This window comes from Pyxicephalus adspersus, chromosome 5 (genome assembly GCF_032062135.1).
Source record: "Pyxicephalus adspersus chromosome 5, UCB_Pads_2.0, whole genome shotgun sequence".
NCBI classification, from domain to species: domain Eukaryota; kingdom Metazoa; phylum Chordata; class Amphibia; order Anura; family Pyxicephalidae; genus Pyxicephalus; species Pyxicephalus adspersus.
Window position 1 is genome coordinate 94,215,316 of NC_092862.1, and position 15,025 is coordinate 94,230,340.

At 34.4% G+C, this 15,025-nt stretch overlaps 1 protein-coding gene across 2 annotated transcripts in view; it reads left to right on the plus strand.

Moving 5' to 3' along the window:
- The window catches only part of GLI3 (GLI family zinc finger 3), a 124,801-nt gene that overhangs the window by 11,277 nt on the left and 98,499 nt on the right, over window positions 1-15,025 (plus strand). For both annotated transcript variants that reach the window (XM_072412167.1, XM_072412166.1), the window contains exon 2: window positions 196-358. In XM_072412167.1, the coding sequence (XP_072268268.1) occupies window positions 235-358 (124 nt within the window). In that variant the 5' untranslated portion in view covers window positions 196-234. The remainder of the gene's footprint in view (window positions 1-195; window positions 359-15,025) is intronic.

A 15,025-nucleotide genomic window follows, 5' to 3' on the forward strand; every position in this document is an offset into this window, starting at 1 on the left:
AGGCATGAGAATAACATACCCAGTGATTAGTATTTTTATCATGAAGAACATGTGTTCCTTGAATATCAATCGTTAATGTAAGGTGTCACTATTACTGAAATCTCCAACATGTTTTGCATACCAGATTGTGCTGGAGAAACAGACTGTGATGTCTTTCTGCATTTTTAATTGGATCTACTTTTATGTTTTGTGCAGTTCTTCGTACAGGGAGATTGTAAGTAATGAGAAGTCAACATGGAAGCACAGTCCCACAGCACTACTATGAGTGAAAAGAAAAAAGTAGAGAATTCTCTAGTGAAAGGCCACTCTCGGACCGATGTGAGTGAGAAGGCAGTTGCCTCCAGCACAACTTCCAATGGTGAGTTTAAAGAATTAAATATGTTTTTCCGCATTTTTAATTCCTGTCATGATTTGATCTCTATTAGTACATATTGAATTGAAGGATTTTCCCCTTTAATCTCAGTGTTACCCTGCTTTAGACCCTTATCACTACATAAAGAGCTGCATCACTCACTTTGTTTCACAACTAGGCTTTTCAATCTCAAGTTTCATCTGTAGTTCATCTTCTGTAAGAAAATGTATAATTAAGTATAATTATGTATAGATGAATAGACAAAAGGTGCCCATGGGCATTAGATAATCATCAATATACTCTGTCAGTTTCAGCAGAATCATTCGATGACAGAGATGTCAGAGATGACAGAGAATTACCTTCAAACATTGGGGATAGTAAAAAAGAAATAGACTGCAATGCTAAAGTCATATCTGCTGAAAATTCACAGCCCATAGCTCTTGTTCTCCTAAAATGAAGTTGCCAGGGCTGGTACACACATGTACAATGAGACAATTAGACAATATGAGTGTAAAAGTATGCACTTGGCAGGAATGTCAGCAAATGAGTTTTGGGTATTCAAACCTTGTCTGACTTTTATGGGAATTCATTGTTTTGAAACAGTAAAAAACATTGCTATGGAGAACATTTACTGCTCACATGGGCAATTACTGCATGTTACTCATGGGAAGATAGGAAACATAGTGTTCAATTTAGGATTAAACATTTTCCAAATCTTTAACTTACAAATATCAGTGTAGTATACCATCTCAAAATTAAATATTCAACTAATCCCAAAACTTAACCCTTAGCATAAAGTCAAACCCTAAAGCAGACAAATCAGAAAACTTACTATGCTATGCCTGGACATGAGGGGAGAATCCTTGGTGAATGAGCTCATCAGTCTGCTAAGTTATTTTGTCCCCATAATAATCAAAGTAATAGGTAAAATATTCAAATTTGGTTTGAAAGTTTTTCCTGTTTAGATATCACTATATGACTTTTTGGTTAATGATTTTTAAACTTTAGTGTATAATTCAGAGACAGTACCTTCATTCACGGTCTACATATCATTTATCTCTTCAGACAATTGCTTGCCTTTCCAGTCAGGGAACTATTTATTGAATCCTTTCGGGTCCTTTGTCTCATTCCATTTGTTTTAATACTTCTATTTTAAAAGTAGTTTTGGAATACACTTAGTACATTTAGTACATTTTCATAGCATACTTAGGGCTCTATTTATAACACAGGAAATTAGACATTCCCACATGGGAATCTTCCAGGTCCATGTGTATCAGTGTTTTCATTTTCTTTTTTGGGAGCAATTTTGTTCAGTGGTTGCAGATAAACTAATATATATATATATATATATATATATATATATATATATATAGATAAAATTCTGAACCTAACCTTGGTGACCTTGCTTGCAATACCTTAATACAAAATCTTAATACAAAATTACTTTTAGTATTTTTTGCAAACTCTAAGCCACGATTGAGCAAAGAAAAAAAGGGGCATTAGGGTGCAAAACATCTTAAATAAACTCCTACCAACTCCTCATTAGTCAGCATATGTCCATGGAACCCCACCCCCACCCCAGAAAGAGGGTGAAGGCTAGATCACAAAACCTGTCTTTTATAGAAAGCCTAGACATTCACAATGCAGGGGAATCTGAGGAAAGTCCTGTGCAGGAGCCAGAATGAGAGGAGATGCCGCAGATGGTAAAGTGCCCAATGCTGTTCAGAGAATGTAGAGGGAATGTTATGCATTAATAGTACATTTCACGAAAATTGTAAAAAATAGCAGTACTTTTTTTACCCATGTGCCCCAGTGCACTTTATTGCCTTTTATTTTTAATTTGGTGATCTTGGAACTGCTTTTGCTTACCAGTTTCTGGAGCAGTATAACTGTTCCCAAACACACCCTTTGCAGATTCCTTTCCATCTTTCTAATACAGATAATTTATAATATGTTACAAAGCATCCATAAACGCAAACTAACCTAAATTCGAAACCTGTACCATAGCTAAATGTGTTTTACCTAAATTCATGATATGTTTAACTGTAAACATCACATTTACTGCACTTATAGCAAACATGCACTCATGTAAGTAATATATATTCACCAGCTCAGAGTGACTAAATGAAATACAGTTAACTCATATCAGTAGTCATTTAGCAAGATTGCTGGCATACAGATAACCACTAGAGGGAGAATCTATAAATCTGTTACAGTGTTTCATATTCTACCGTAAAAATTTTAAACATCAAGCAATACAGAAAGTCATTCAGGTGTAACCCATTAAATAATTATATATTTTAGCTCCCCAGCAATAAGGTTCCACTTTGATAATGCAATTGCAAATATTTAAATTCTTTTTTTTTTTTTCATTTATGCTTCTTTAGGTGCCAGTCCCCACATAAATGATCGTTTTATACAGGGAGATTAAATAAGCATTTGGCTTATTTTTTTTCTTAAATACTTCAACAGTGGGATCTCCCTAGCATACCTGTTTTTATTTGATGAAGACCTATAGTGTACTGAAAACTTTATCATTTCAAATGGCAGAACTTTATATCTAAGTAAATGGTTTACTTTTTTTCACACACATTTTGTCATATTGCATGCCAAGTATTAAAGAAATTGTATTGCAGCTGAAAAGTAATGGTAACTAAGTTAGCTATGATTATCATGAACCCAACTAGTAAAACTGGGTAATGCAACATAACAGCTTTGCTGTGTTGTTGTTTGTGGGAAGGAAGGTGCATTTTTATGTGTGGATATACTGTAAAGGACATGGACATGTGCACCAACACCAAGTCAGCACATATACATTATACAAAACTTGCTGTAAAGCAATTGTGTAGGTGTAATTTACATCTGAATCTTGATCATACCACTAAACTTAATGTTAACTTAAGCCCAAAACCTTAACACACAAAAGTTATCTTTTGCTACCTAAAGTAGACCACTTATCTGGCATGTCTGGATAAAGAGATCTTTCTACTGTGGCCAAGTGCCCCAACAATCCTCACTGGCCTGGTATTAGATTCTGCTAGGTAAAGGCGGCTTCCAATATCACATCTATACAAATTCATTGCCCTACTTTCAGAAGAAATGGTCAGCAGTGGCAGCCACTATGATTCTCATTGCAGATTTACTTTACGATCATTTTGAAGTCAGTGCTGTGTCTCTGCTTTACCTCAATACAGCATTTTCAGGAATATCACATAGAAAGCAGGAAGAAAAGAATTTACTGTTTCATGCAACATTTTTATGTTCCTGATTCAAACCTGTTTATTAAATTAATTTAAATCAAGAAAAACTGTAAAGCTGTGACTCTCGTAAAAATAAAAAGTGTGGCTCCATAAACAGCTTTTTTCACCTCTTATCCTAAATACTTCTCTGACTAGCGGATTTGTGTTTTTACCTGGCAATTTTCAGCTGTTTTGTTTAGAAAAAGATTTATAGATTCCAGTAGCACAAGCTAATATGTGTACACACACAACAAATCAGAGAAATAATTCCTTTTTACTCTGCCTGCATTGTTGGAATTTCAATTAGTTAACTCTGTATGGCAGATTTTTTAATATGAAACAACCTTACCTAAAGGAGGCAACTACTACTGTGCTAGGGTAAATCTTTTGTTATGTCATATATACCTGGGTATAAACCAAGATTTTTTTTACCTGAAAATGCCATTAGAAAAAGAATCTTGTTTTATACTTGAGACACACCAGTAGATGGTGCTGTGCCATCATATAAAGTGTGTAACAAACGCTTGCCATCTGTCTCATTATTTTGTAACAACCTTTGCACAAGGACACAGTGTCATCTACTGGTGCACAACAATAATATAAAAAAATCATTTAGGAGAAAGTAACACATCATAGCCTACTCAAAATTTCCTTATACTTTAACTTAAAATTGTTGAAAAAATAACTGAGCCCATGTTAATTTAGTTCCCCTTTAAAAAAAATAATTTAAATGACACACAGTGGATGTTTTAATTTATAATAATTTTATTAGCATTTCTACTGATGACTGTTTTAAATGTTAGTAGTGATGGCCACATTTTTTCTTTCCCCAAGTGAATATTTAGCTTTGTAAGAAAAGTACAAAGTCTGTGCTCCCAACCTAGAGCACATATACATTAACTAATACTATAGCAAATTTTTTCTTGCTTTTATTTAAAACAATAGATTCATGGTCTTTGCTGTTTATCTGCTATTCACTGTTTACCAGAAAGTAATTACCTGGCCTAAATGACTTGATTTAGAGATTCAGGAAAGTGGTTATGAAAGTGTGCTTCTCCTGAATGTCTCAGTAGTACAATAAATGATTTTTCAATTAAATACAGATTCAGGGTGAAAAAAAAGATGGACCACTTATTTTGCAAACCTGCTAATGAAATTATTTTTAATGAGCTGCTGCTTCTAATGTGCAGGAATAAAAATGTATTCAGTCTACACAAACAGTGAGCAGCGTTCCCAAGGTTTTTAGCAATATAGTTATTTGTGATATTTTATGTGAGGTAACCTGTCCCAAAAAGTTATAAAAATCCTAACCTCAGGCTTGTTGTGTTAAAAATAGCAAGCCAAAATATTTAGGCTAAGATCAGACTAGTGTTTTTTTTCAAGCGGTACTGCTGCAGACAACTGCATTTTTACTCCCCCTAAAAATGGTTAACAATGGAATGAATAGATTTATTTTTCTGGCTTTGCCTGTGGTAGCATTACTATGGGCTCTATTTATAAAACAGGGAATCTGAAATTCCCTTAAACATTCCCTCGTGGGAATCAATTACTGCCATTAAAACACATAGATCTGGAGGATTCCCTTGAGGGAATGTTTGATTTCATGTTTTATAAATCCTATATGGTTTTTCAGATGCAATATGCAGTGTCCAAGAGCAGTTAACTGCTTAATTTACGTGTATTCAATATGAATGAATTCAATAAAAAAAAACACTACTTCCAACTGCAAGTAAATGTCTGCACAAGTGTTTTGGAAAGTGCCTGAAAAGCCCTGTGGCTACTTGTAACTGCTTCCTATTGTGAACCACTGGGTGCTTGGGAGTTTGTAAAATAGTACAGGTTCAGCTTTTGAGCCATGTTGGACAGCTTTTCCAAATGAAAGGGCTGCCCTATTGCAGCACATTTGTGTTAATGGGTGCTTAGTTGTTATGAAGATCAAGGCAGCTTAACACATTCTTTTCTGTGGTACTTGGATTAAAAGCAGAACACTGATTGTCCCAACCCACAGTTATTTTCAGGATCCAGTAGGTATCCAGTTGATACGTTGGCTTCTGGCTACAATGGATGTGGTCTGCAGGCTATATCAGACAGATGGCTCCTGAGCATGTGCAGCCCAGTGTACGTTATAAAAGAAAATTGCAAGCCGTCTATCCATTCTGCAAGAGAGAACCTACTTGCAATTATTAAACAATCAAGTTTAGTTCAATTTAAATGTGATTGATGGTAAATTCAGTAATAGCCTGACTTTTGTCTAAGTGCTCATTGTACAATGTTTTACACATCTCTGCTTAATTTGTGATGCAGTGTGTTCCATTTACCAGGGCATTCAAAATGCACAAACTTGAAAAAAAAATCTGTTTTAATAGGCCCTGGTTTCACCATGTAGTGCATTGTGGAAAAATATGCTACATTTAGTTGCATTAACATACATTTAGCCATTCAATAATTTCAAAAGGAGTCCTTGAAATGCAGCGTGTCTGAAATGTGGCAACATATGTTAACAACTGTTAATGCAAGCCTTGAAAAAAGGGATATTTAACCCAGGGCTAGGCAGATCCCAGTAGCCTGCTAACCAACACTTTGTCCATCCCTAATTTACCCACGTGCGGTATGCAATGTACATGAAATAAAACCCAAGAATATTAGATCTGTTCAGAAGATTTTAACGTATAAAAAATACAAATACACATGTACATGTTTGCCAGTAGTATGCAGTTACATTTTTTATTACTAACATATTGCATAGTAATTTTCTACTTCGCTACTGGTTATTTAATGATTTAAGTATTCTCTCAGCTTATTGTTACAGCTCAGTGTTATAGGATATTGCATTTTTAAGACATAGAAAAGTTAAGTTGGCTTCCAATTATTAAATCTTTGGAGACCATTCCCACATGGTTGTGTAAATGGTAGCTTCATCCTGTGTTCTTTCATCTCTTTCCCTGCTCTCCTGGCTTGACAGTTGAAAAGCTCTGACTGTGCCACACAATGGTTTGATTGGTTTCTCTGGGGGAGGCTTTTCCCTGCCTCATCATTCGCCAGGCAGGTGGACCAGAAAGTCTCTTGATTCTTTTGTTGCTTCTCAAAGTCCGGGGGTCTTTGACTGAATAAATCCACCGTCATGGGATAATTTGCTAAAAGAAGACTGAAAGATTTGAGAGAAAAGCCTCACTACTTGGGTGCTGAATTAATGAAATAACTTGGGCCCTGGAGTTTGCAATTGAAAAATCACCAGGAATGCAATGAGGGGCGGAGACCATCTTCAGAATGCAAGTCTTTTATTCCCCTTAATAAGCTATAAAGGCTTTCTGTGATGTAGCTAAGTAAGTTGGCTTGTCTGGCCTCTAGTTATTTGCATTTTAACACTGTAGGAAGGGAAGCCCTTTACAAGAATAAAAGCATCTCACATACAGTGTCTAGTTACTCATTAGATTATTGCAAGTGGATAGGAAGAATCACACATGACAGAATTTACGGCAGAGTTAACCCTGGATGAAAAGTAATTTACAGATAGTCTGTCCTTAGCCATATTTGTAGCCCCGATAAGGTTTCATTTCAGAATGGATAGACGACATTTCCCCTAACGGACCCATTCTGCGACACCTGTGATAACAGCTCTCAGATCCTAATTGAAATTGGTTTCAGAATGGATTTTCACTTTCCTCTGTCTGGGAAAAATATTGAATGGGCTCCAAGCTGCCACAGAGAGACTTAGACTTTGGCGTGTGAGCAGGAAGCCTGGATCATCTTTCAAAACAGTGTCGATGACATGTCAGTGTTGTTATAGGTCTTATTAATGAACTCATTGATCATTTGATGAGGCTGAAAATACAACGGATTCTTCTGCAATTAAACAATTAGTTTTGCTGCAAACATGGGAAGTGTAAATGGAAATAAATCCAGGGATTAAGAAACAAAATAACACGTGGATTGAAGACACACACACAAAAATATTTTTTTTGGGGGGAGGGGGGGGGGAGGATGGATTAAGGAACATGTAGTTGAAATGATCTTGACTTGTAGAACGGAAGTTTGTCTTTTTAATTAGACACGATTAGTTCTGAAACTTGTGTTTTTTAATCAGTTCCGGAATGTGGCTTTTTTCAGGTGGGGATAGTTTTTCATAGGAAAAATGTTTCGGGCTTCTCATATTTCACTTTGAATTGTCTCTTAGGTGTTTCTCCATTCTGTGTGCTAGCGTGGGTCAATTCATCCCCTATTCAGTGTTTGAAAGGAGATCTCTGATCAAAGGCTTTAATGATGTCAGTGATCTCTGGTGATTGATTGGGAGCAGAAGTTCTGCAGCATTTTGCATGTATTCATTCTTATCACATCAAATCCATTAGCATCTCATCTTGTATATCTATATTTTGATATGCCTGTCTCTATGTGTGAAATAATGATGTCTGTAAATGCTTTTTCTACACATTATATATTGTAATATATACATTTTAAGTCTTTCTTCTCCCTTGTGTCTATGTTTGTGTTTTTTTTCTGTAATTATTGAGAATTCTGTAGTAAACTATAAATCAATATGCATCAACTATAGAAGGAATATACCAATATATTTTTTAAAATAAACAAAATGTTTGGTTATATATAGCTAAACTTGTTACACTACACCTAAAGCAAAGTAAAATAGATTAAATTTGTCTGTGTAATCATCTCCCAAACTTTACCGTGTAGGTTTCTTAAATAAATACAGCATAAAATAGGTAAATACATGTGCACGCTTTACCCTTATTAAACCAGTCACATTCATTATGTGTGAAAAAACTAATATTCTACATTGGATAATAGGATGATAACAGTGATTTATTGCTAGCTCTATTATTATGTGGTTATAAAGCATATAATAGCTGGACTACCTTTTTCTGAATGACATAAAAATACTATTTTAGATTATATGTTTACACATATATTAATAAACACAAATCTACTGAACATTACATCAACAAGACATTACAGAATTACAATATTTTAGATTTTTCATTTTGAACGTGAACAAATTATTTTAAACATGGAGCAACTTTTTTTGTGATAAAATATTTTCACATTTTTTTAAGGTGCTTTAACTAACCCTAGCGCCACATCTCTAAACCCTACGCTACTTTACCATATCTTATGTGATGAAATGGCATTTTTTTTTATCATGAATCAGCTATTTGCTGTTGACTACGGTTGGGTAGAGTAATTCTGTGCATTCCAGTTCTTAGTTATATCTTTGTCGTAAAGGATTAAAAAAAAGAAGGTAAACTTCCTATGCATTTGATTTTAACCACTGGTGTCTGCTTTTCGGTTTTAGGGCTCAGAGTGTTTTTTGATATCACTTAGTTCTGGATCTAGTAACATTTATTTATTGTAGTCCACCCTCACATATTTTTTTAAGGACAGTTAGGTCTTTAAATTTAAAAAAAACAAACATTTGATATACAGCATCATACAAGTCTTTTAATGTATGGCTTTATTAATTTTCTTTTTTTAGGTCTTTTTTCTATATTCCCCTGAGTAATCCTGCCAGTAACCTATGGCCTACATTAACAGGCTTTGGACTTGTGTCAATGGCATCAGTTTGACATCAATTTAAGATGCTTCTAAGATCATTTAGAATTTATTTACAAGTTTTTTTGACCTGCAGTTGACCTCCTTCTGACCTGCTTTTTACCTGTGCTAAGCAGGTTTGTGTTTTCATAAACTTGTTCTGAATTGCAAATCCAGTCTTATTCAAATACCAACCTGTTGACCCAGGCTATAGGTGCATACACACAATGAACTAAAGCCAAATGACAAAGTTCACTCCCCCCCCTTTTAACCTTACTTTGCATGCATTTTTAGTGTAACATTAAGATGAGATCAAGTAATATTTGTGCAGGCAGAAATTAGTTTGGTAGCAATATGCGACAAAAATATATATTTATACAATTGACATTGTGCTCTTGTTCACATAAGTGTTCGGTATTCACATTGGAAACGTGGCTGTCATCTGATGCATTTCCTTGTACATAGGAATTATAATTAGAAATGAGGATTTTACCTTTTTTTACTGATGTAGTTAGCAAGTTTTTTTTTTTTTTTTTAAGGTTAGTCTGGATCATATACAGCTGCCTATGGACTGCCACGTACCTATGCAAAACAAATAACCTATAAAGGGATCTATTGCTCATTGTTTTCCCGCAAGTCATAGATCCTTGTAGTGATTGTTGGTTCTGCCCATCATTCATCGCACTTCTTCTTTAAACATTATGCATTTTATTGCGCATTGATGAGAAAATATGTAATATTGGTTCCTTGCCTGCAACTTCTCATGTCATGCTCTGAGTGCATTTCTAACAAATATTTATCCAATCATAATGAAAACCTTACTGCCCACTTACTGTCTCTAGTGAAGTGATAAGGAATTTAGGGACAAAATTAAAAAGTTTGCTTTACTACAGGGAGAAAATGTTGGATTAGGCAGTCCCTTGATGTAATAACACCTTAGTGTTTACTGGGAAGAAAACACACAGTAGGGAATTACCAAGCTCATCTGTAGTCACTTACCAGTTTGTTCAGTTGTTTCTTGCTTATACTCATTGTTTAATTCTTCTTACATTTCCTGTAAAGCATAAGAGCTATGGTGTTATATAGAATTTTTCTGTAAGACTTTTGTAAGTATTATGTTCTGATTTTACTGGAGCTTAACAATGCAATTTATAATCATATTTTATTTACTTTCTGTAAATGACTTCTGAATGGCTACTGCATATGCATGTGGCTGTGGTTTTTGTAAACAAAGTTTTAAGGCAAGGCCAAAAAGCCATACAAACATATCTGAAATAACAAAGCAAGGAGGCAGAGAATGATTTTTATGCTTACCATGAATTCAGCATATAAATTGAATCAGATACACCTAAGAATAGTGTGGAGTGATTGCATCTTGAATGGAAAATGAGAACATCTGCAGAATTCCAGTTCGATGGAACAGGAGCTGTAGAAGGAAAAGTTTGATGCAAACCAGAGCAGAACTATTAATCATGTGCAGAGTTACTTCCTAAAGGCTGCCACTGACTGTCAAAGGAGATTGCCGCAGGCTTGTTTATTGCTGATTCCCTCTAGAGAAAACTTCAATTTGTGGGCTGGCCTCTCGAATGGGATTGATAACTCTGTTTATAGACCAGGATGAGTATCTAAAGATAAAAGATAATGCAAATGAGTCTACCCTCGTGATAAGCCAGTAAAGCAATTACGGATGGAGATTGAATGATTTGGTAAAGGCACTTTTTGGGTGCTGCAAAGATTCCCTTGGAAGAGCTAAAATTGCTTTAGCTGATAACAGTAATATCCATAACTCCATCCTAAAGGACACAAAGTTGCAAAGTAGAAATGGCTAAAAATAGTATGAATTTGATGGCCTGCTTTTAGATATTGACTTAATAAAAATTGCATTATGTATTCCAAATGGACACAGTGTATTTTTCCATAATCATTTTCTTGTATTATACAGAACATAAATAACTGAGATAGCATTGCAATAATTATCCTATCTCTAAAAATCTTATTATATTTTTAAAGATAAATGTCCTAATTCGTAATGATGTAGCAAAATGATACTTTATGCTTTTTGCTGTGAAGTACATTTTTAGTATTTGTCTAGCCTGTAATGCACATTATGTACATTGTTGCACTTCGGTTTCATTAATTCAGAATTCACTTTTGTTGCAGGACTCTACAACAGATGTTATGCTGTATTGTTGATTGTGCTGTATTGCATTTCTAAAACAGATAGTGTATTGCAAAATAATGTATTAGTGAACAAAAAAACTAAAACAAAAAAGCAAAACACGTGTTAACTTGCAAAGAACCTGTAAGTGGGCCTGATAAATTAGGATAGGTTAGCAGTAGCTATGTTGTATATTACAGTTTACCAATCGGTACCTGTTCTTGATGCATATTTTGTTTTAGTTGACTTGTTATTTTTACCTGGGAATACTGACAGTTACATGCTTACTGTCCAAAGGTGACTAACTCACTGGACTCAATTCAGTGAGTTACAGTGTTTTATACTCTTGAAAGCATGCTTTCACTTCCAAATATGTGAGGATACACAGACATCTGCGTGCCTACAGTCCCATAGTTATATATTTAGTGTGAGATCTTAGGCACTATTGCATCTGACTGCTATTCTTAGAAGATTTGGAAGGAGATTTAGTGATGTCACTACTGAAATTTTCACTGTTCTTGCTTAGATGTCAGGAAATAAAGTTGCTAGGAAACATTAGCTGCAGGGATATACTTATACTATACATATATTATGCCTTTGTACTTCTTTTTTTTAATTTGTTTTTCTAATATTTTAAGAGGGTGTAATATGTCCCATTTGTTTGTGCTGGATATGGAGCATTTTGGAGTAATACACTGGATCTGTTTGTATCAGGAAGCTCCTGGTTTAAACTACTGTCATTCTGTATTAAAAAAGAAAAAATATGTCTGAAAAGAGACTTTATTGATAAATCAAACACCTAAAGAACACATAGAATTTGGGATCAGATGTAGAGCAAACACTGTTAGATTTTCATGTATTTAATATAGCCACAAATTCATATACATGTCTGCCAAACTTATATTAGATAGCCTTTATACGGACATTGTTGTCTTGATGCCTCACCAATGATAGCAGGCAGAAAGATTTTACTTACCGTATCTTTAATCTACTTTTAAATGTGCCACAGATTTTTTTTGATTTGGCTTAAAAAAGCTTAAAAAATAGTGAAATACCATTTTGTATGAGAAATGTTGGAAAATAGTTTTGTGAATGAGCAGTTACTTAGCTTTTTACTGGGCACTGGTTGGCCTTACCAGTTTAGAAGCCCATAGGGAAATTATAACTTGAAGAATCCTTCGGGATGTAGGTAGGACTTGTGGCTACTATGGGTGTCTAGCAAGCATTACCAGAATTACAATTTCCTAAATCCTTATTAGTAAATATTAAATTATCCTTTCAGCATTTTCTTTTGCCAGCTGGGGTTTTTGATCTATAAATTGTGATGAACTAGTTTGGTAGTGTCTAGATTGAATTGGGTATGGGCTTTAAGGTACACCTGCGACCACAATAGAAAAGGTAAATGGTGCCTGTCCTCAGTGTCTTCGGTCATCTGTTGAACATGCTTACAGGAGGAGAGAACAGAAAGATGACCTATTCTGTGTAATGCTTCCCAGTCATTCTCCGGTCACAGGCAGAGAGTAGGTTGGTGGTTGAACTGTACAGCAGAACTTCATAGCGAAAAAGACATCATCATTCTGGCTGTGCTTGCCTTTGTCAAAACACTGACTTAACACTGAACTCTAAATCCTTTATGAAATAAAATATGTAAATTGCTGAATCCACATAAATCAGTCAGTGTGTTTTAACAATGTTTTTAGCTTTTTGTCTGGAGTTCAGTTTTACATCTAGAAGTATTTTAGAAGAATCTGGAATGTATGCAGCATGATTGATATGATGAACTGTGTTCAATGTTTTCCTTCTCTTTAATTTCTGTGGTAGTGTCAAAAAATTTCACCTCCATATAAGGTTTTAATTTTAACCGACTTTGGAAAGAGTATACCACCATAAATATAGACAGTTATTAAAAAAAGCCAGCAAACAGTCCAGCTGTTAATACTTTTTTTTTATCTCTGCATACAAGAACAGGCTTAGTTTCACTTATTTAAATTGTATAAGTGTGTATGTTTACACTCATATACATGTGCAGCATGCCAGTATTCTCCAATATTTATGTTTTCTTTTTTGTTCAGAAAAGTATTAGGTATTCAGTGCAAATTAGTGGCAGTAATTATAATTAATAAAAACCATGGCTGGCTGTAGTTTTAATGTGTCTTTACTTTAGTTGATTCCCTACTTACATGCTGAATGTGATTTAAGGTTTCCTTTTTACGTCGATTGTTCAACTGTTAAAAGGTTGACACAGTGGATTTCTGAAAATGTCTATTGAATAAAAACCTATGGAAATGATAATTAACATTACCTTTTTGTCAGAATGCAGATTGATAAAAGGCATTTTTTGTGTTTTTGATTGGGTAATCATCATAGTGAATTTGAACCTAAATAAAGTAGATAGTACATCTAATATTTGTGGTCTGTTGCAAACATCTATTTAATTGCACGTGATTTAACTGTAATTTTAAATCTTATTATATGTCAATAGATTAAGTGATAACTTATGTCCAGCATCAATATTATAATATTATTAACTTGTGTTCATATTATGCCGCCATATTATGCTGCTCTTTAGCAAGTCCATAGTCAAGTCAGTAACTGTTCTTTACAGGGGCTTACAATCTAATGACCCTGCCATAGTCAGTCATATGTCATAAAGATTTTTAGGAGTAATAAATTAACATAACTCTATGCTAAATGTAAAAAACAAAATATAAATTATTGTAGCTATTGTTATAATGTCTATTAAAGCATATTGGGAAACCTCCATATGGTAAGACAAATGTTGTTAATTGAAGGTTTCTCAATATGCTGGTTCACTTTACATTTCCTTAACTTTCTTAGCACTTTACATCAAAGGCTTAAAGCATACAATTTACATAGTACCTTTTAAAGTCTCATTTAGGAGCAAATAGAGTAGTTTAGTTCTCTTCAATTGCCCTATTTCATTTACATTAAAATGCAAGGACTGTTTAAGGACTTGTGTACTGTTGTCACAATTCATTCATTAGAAATATCCATAAAAATGGATAGGAGAGGAGATCTCCTCTTTATTAGCTTATTTCCTTCTTTTTCTGTATCCCAAACACGTCTTTGTAAAGAGCCAATGAATAAGAAGGCTCTGCTGTTTAATCTTGGAATAACTTTCAACCTCCTCCCTGTTTTGTTCTTTTGAAGTTCACAAAGGTTTTACCCCGACCTGCTAATGCACAGCTTGGTATGTAGGTGGTCAAACAGATAGAATGGATAAATGTAGAGAAAAAAATTGATTAAAATTTTGAATTAGCCTAATGAATTCAGTGCTCTCCTTGTATTTATTAGTGGGGGATAGTGAACAATACATCTGGACTAAACAGCAGAAATAAAAGACTTTTCCACTCTAAGATTGATGTCTATACATAGACATTGTGTCAAATAATTGGCTGGAGTTTTTGGATTATGCAGCAGTTTGACTCCATAAATAGGCTTTTAGCATCTTGTGGGTTAGTAAACAGAAATTGCAGTAAATCACTTTCAGTTAGTTACACAGAAATCTTTAGGCACTTCTGAATTATTGTAAAAGTATCACCTAAAATAATCTTCTGGAGTAATTTATATTTTAATTTTTCAATTGACTCATCAAGAAGTGAATGGAAAATCACCTAGGAGACACAGACAGCAATTAAGATTCTAGGCATTAACCTCACTAAAGGTCTTAGCCCTTAACTACTTTTTCAAGAGTTAAAAAAAAAGTTTTGGCTG